General features: G+C 39.2%; 1 protein-coding gene across 1 annotated transcript in view; it reads left to right on the forward strand.

Annotated features, from left to right (window-relative positions):
- The window catches only part of LOC103374532 (GTPase IMAP family member 8-like), a 28,999-nt gene that overhangs the window by 16,310 nt on the left and 8,078 nt on the right, over positions 1 to 4,611 (forward strand). The window contains exons 4-5 of the mRNA XM_008304631.1: positions 327 to 962; positions 1,076 to 1,117. Coding sequence (XP_008302853.1) covers positions 327 to 962; positions 1,076 to 1,117 — 678 coding nt within the window. The remainder of the gene's footprint in view (positions 1 to 326; positions 963 to 1,075; positions 1,118 to 4,611) is intronic.

Below are 4,611 nucleotides of genomic sequence, written 5' to 3' on the forward strand. Positions count from 1 at the left end.
ATTGGCATTTATTACAGAGAATATTCAATCTATGACATTAACTTGATTTTAATTTGTCTAAAATTTAAAGTGATTACCTGCAGTATGGGACAGTGTCAGCAGTAGCAACGCTTTCACAGTCATAAACTTGTATATTCCTTGTCGCTCCTCATTAAAACTACCACTTGGTCCATTTCATGCCAAAGAAGAGTCACGTGACACGTTAAAGCCCTATTTCAAACCAGCTTACACAAAGAAAGCGTGGATATGTCAAACTTGCTTCATGGTACAGCTCTCACGTGGTTGATGGAGCAGCACTCAGCTGACCAGTATTTTTTCTGTTTCAGTGTCTGAGCTGAGGGTTGTTCTGCTGGGAGGCAGCTGGTCCGACAGGAGTTCATTAGGAAACATCATACTGGGAGAGACTGCTTTCAGCCAAACATCCAAGTCGTTTCTGAGAAGCAGTGGACCAGTCGAAGACAATAAAGTCGCGGTCATCAACAGCCCAGATCTGCTGTTTCCTACTATAGACAAAGAGACAGAGTTTATACGAGGATGTGAGGAACAGTCTGCTCCTGGACCTCATGTGTTCCTGCTGGTTGTTCAGTCTGAAGACTTCACTGAGGAACACAGCTTGAGGCTACAAAGAGTCCTTGGCAACTACAACGATCGATCATTTGATCATTCACTGCTGCTGATATTAAAACCAAGAGAGGACCGTCCAGGTTTGACGGAGAAACACATGGAAAAGGCTCCCTTGAGAGGCCTGATCAGAAAATGTAGATACAGATACTTGATGGGGAAGAACCTTGAACGTGCAGAGCTGCTGACACGCTTCGGTCAAATTGTAAAAGAAAACAATGGAGAACATGTGAGCTATGAAGCATATAAGGACACAACAAAAACTTTAGAAGGCGGCTATCAAAGCCCACAACACAAGAAAACTCCAAGAAGTTCTATCACAGCTGCTGTTAAAGCTGCTGGTAAGTACAGAAACCCCTCTGACGAGGAAATTAAAAGTCACAGTATACACACAAATCCTCCTTTAATCAAACTGAAACAATAAACTGCAAGTTAATGATGTGGTATTTTACAGGGCTGCATGAACAAATCCCTCCTCAACTGTCTTCGTCTCAGAGTGAGTAGTTTCATCACAAAGTTCATCCTGTGTTCATAGAGATGCTAGCTGTTTTCTATTCTGTACGATTAAACACACAATTCCTCATCATTGAAAAGGAATAAAACTAAAGACAATTTTACAATAAATCAATTAAATCATTTGGATTTATGACCGTTATGTCACTTTTCTTAAATACGATGCCTCTGAAAAGGTGAAATTTCACCCTTTGCCTTTCAACACTAAATCATGGTCAATTTAATTTGGTTTTGTTGGCACGAATTTGAACTTTAATGTTAAAATGAAAACAGTCAATTCTTTGTTCTGATGAGACCAATGTGTTTTTATTTTAAGTCATGTATTCTATCATGTCCCTTAGAAGCACCAAAGCATCAATGAGCTATCAGATGTTTTATAGGACTCTTGTAACTGAGTGATTAATTACAAAGCTTAGTTTAACGTGTTGCCAGGTATGTTAAACCTCACAGCACATTTCTTCCACAACCTCAACATACACCTCACCTCCACGTGCACCACGTCCGACACGCGTGAAAGTGCGAGGGCCCGTTCAACGCTGCTTGTAGCTTTAATTTCACTTTGATTTGTCCATTATTAAAGTGACTTCCTGCATTATGAGAGTGTCAGAACAAAATACATTTCAGTACATCATGTTTGAATATAAGAACTTTAGAGTTTAACAGCTTCAATGTGCAGCTGTCAGTTATCAATAATCAGCTGCATTGACCAGTAAAATAAATATACACTACTCACAATAAGTTAGGGATATTGTTATTTACATGAGTGCTTTTCCTATTTGGTCTGAATTTTAATGAAATAAGTAAAAGTTCCCTTTGATATTACTAATAATGAATGAGAAGAAACACCATTTTCATTAGTTTAATATTTATTACCCCCAAAATTTAAACAATAGCAAGGATAGCCCCAAATAACAAAAACTGACAATGTCAGTAGCGGGTGTTTCCACCATTTGCTGCAATGACAGCTTGACAACGACGTCTCATGCTCCTCACTAGCCTCATGATGTTCTGAGGCAATGCGTTCCACTCTTCCACAAGTGCTACACGCAGTTCTGCCAGGTCACGNTATCAACACAGGAAAGTGTGAAAACTCCAGATATAAATGTAGAAATGTCAAAGGAAGGCTCCAGTCTGCAGAGCTGCATGTGTCTGCATCACCTGCTGATCAGAACATCTACCTTAACCCAGGTATTTAATCAAACATGCCATAAACAGGCCTCCTGTTTCTATGAGACGTGTCATAACTAAATCCAGCAGTGACTGGAGACTCTGCATTCTGTCACAGCAGAAGCTCGTCCAGTTGTTTCCAGCAGAGCCACGTCATGGATGGAACTTGTGGTGAGTTAATCAGACTTCCTATTCCATAGAAGTGCACCAGAGAGCTGCTTAAAAACCGTTTATGTGCACGTCTGTTTTCTTCCAGTCGCGTATGAGGGACAGCCAGTGGACAGCAGCAGCAGCAGCTATGAAACGCTGCCACCTGCCTGTGAGTTCAGCTGAGACAGAGAGTACTTTCAAAACATCTGAATCTACAGATGTTCATCGATGTAAAGGTGTAAAGATGAATCGCTCTCCTTTTTTGTGTTTGGATATTATGTAATGATGAAAAGATGGCGTTACTGAATTGACAAGTTTAGGACCTGCCACCTATAAAGGGTCAATATCCCTGATTGTAGTGAACAGAAAGGTCAAAATCCTGGATAGGAATGTGCCAAAGTGCTTAAAAACCGGAATATCAGCGTAGAAAGGTGTCGCTATCTAAATATTAAAACAAGAAGGTATCAATAACCTCAATATTAAACAAGTTAAGAACCAACAATGTCAATACTAACACATAAAAAATCAATAGCCTGAATAATAACGCAGAAAAGTATGAATAACCTGAAAATGATGTCATTTTACAGTGTTTGAATTATTAATAAAAACTAACGGTGTACGTTTCTGTTTGCTTCCAGTCGAAGAGAATGAGCAGCCTCCCTACGAATCACTGCCACCTCAGCGTACGTGCTTTAAAATCAAACAATTAAACCTGTATTCATCAAAAACCCAGATATGGATACGCAAAACAATCAATAATCTACATTTTGACACAAAAAAGTATATAAAAAAATGCTTATTGAGGTACACAATTGTCAATAATCTGTATAGTAGCGCAGAAAATGATNATTCTAAGTCATGAGTAAAATAGTATTTTTAAACAGATCCCTGGGGTTAGTTGTGCCAAACCTCTAAATCTAACCTAGCAACTTACCAAGTGCTCGATCCATTAAGAGGAAAGCTGCCACTAACAGGCGTGTCTAGTAGAGTGATTTGACTACTGAGGCTACTTAGCTGGGTCAACTATTAGAGGAAGCAGGGTAGACGTCTGGATTAAGGTAGTTAGAAGCTAGGCGAGTTTCCTCAACAGCAGCTTAAGCAATTTTATAGAATCCTATTAGGTCAAGGGCCTGTAGGCAGTTAGAGCTTAACCCTAGTAACGGAGAGCTGGACCAGTAGCCCTGTACAGGGTTATATCGGCGCAGATCAATAGTATATACATATACATAATTTTATCTATCATCTATCCTTTAGGTCTGCCTTTCTTTGAGCTCAGACAGATCTATGGATTTTAATGTCTCCTATAGTCCAAACTGACTGCTGGTTAAGTGATTTATTAGGTTTTAATAACTCTGAATGAGCACTTTCAGTTCATTAACACAATTTTTGGGTAAAAGTAAAAGAAATTAGTGTCCCTCTGAATTAAGAAAAAAACTTCAAATGCAGACTTTTCACGGACAATTTCAATCAAAGTGTTCATTTAGTTTCAGCTTCATGAAACGTATATTTCAGATGATAAGGTCTACATGTAGACGAGTGAGATAAATAGATGGACTTTTTCTTCTGTTCTTTCAGGCTGTTGAAGCCGGCAGTAGGTCTCCAGGATATTTATTCTGATGTGACAGTCACATGATGGAGACTGCAGCACCTGGTGAGTCGTCGTACTGAGTTTTATACCTGCTTGAGTTTTGGTGCTGCTCGTTATTCTGCTGACATCATTTGGACGGGACTGTACAAGCACATAGACTTTATTCATGTAGAGGTCATTTACAGCAGGTGTGTTACAGAAACTGAGTCTAAATAAATTCCCTTTGAAAGCTGGTGCATCTCCTGCATTAAGAAGGATTTCTCCCAGCAGATTTATTGTGTCCTTCAATTGACAACAAGGCTATGACATTTAGGACAAATGTTCATGTTGTTGTGGGGCATTTAATGAGACTAGATGCTTCAAGCAAGAACAGTAATAATTTATAATGAATTAATTTGTATGTTTTCTGCATTGACAGTTACAGATGTGCAGCCACGAAAGCGCAGACACAGCTTTGAATTTCTGCCACCTGACCGTAAGTTTAACTGAGTCTGGACTGTTGAACACAGAAGTGTTTTTTAGTTCAGACAACTTCTAATGAAGTTATAATCAACTTACAAACTACACTGAGT

This window comes from Stegastes partitus, unplaced genomic scaffold, assembly GCF_000690725.1.
Source record: "Stegastes partitus isolate 25-593 unplaced genomic scaffold, Stegastes_partitus-1.0.2 Scaffold2272, whole genome shotgun sequence".
NCBI lineage: Eukaryota > Metazoa > Chordata > Actinopteri > Pomacentridae > Stegastes > Stegastes partitus.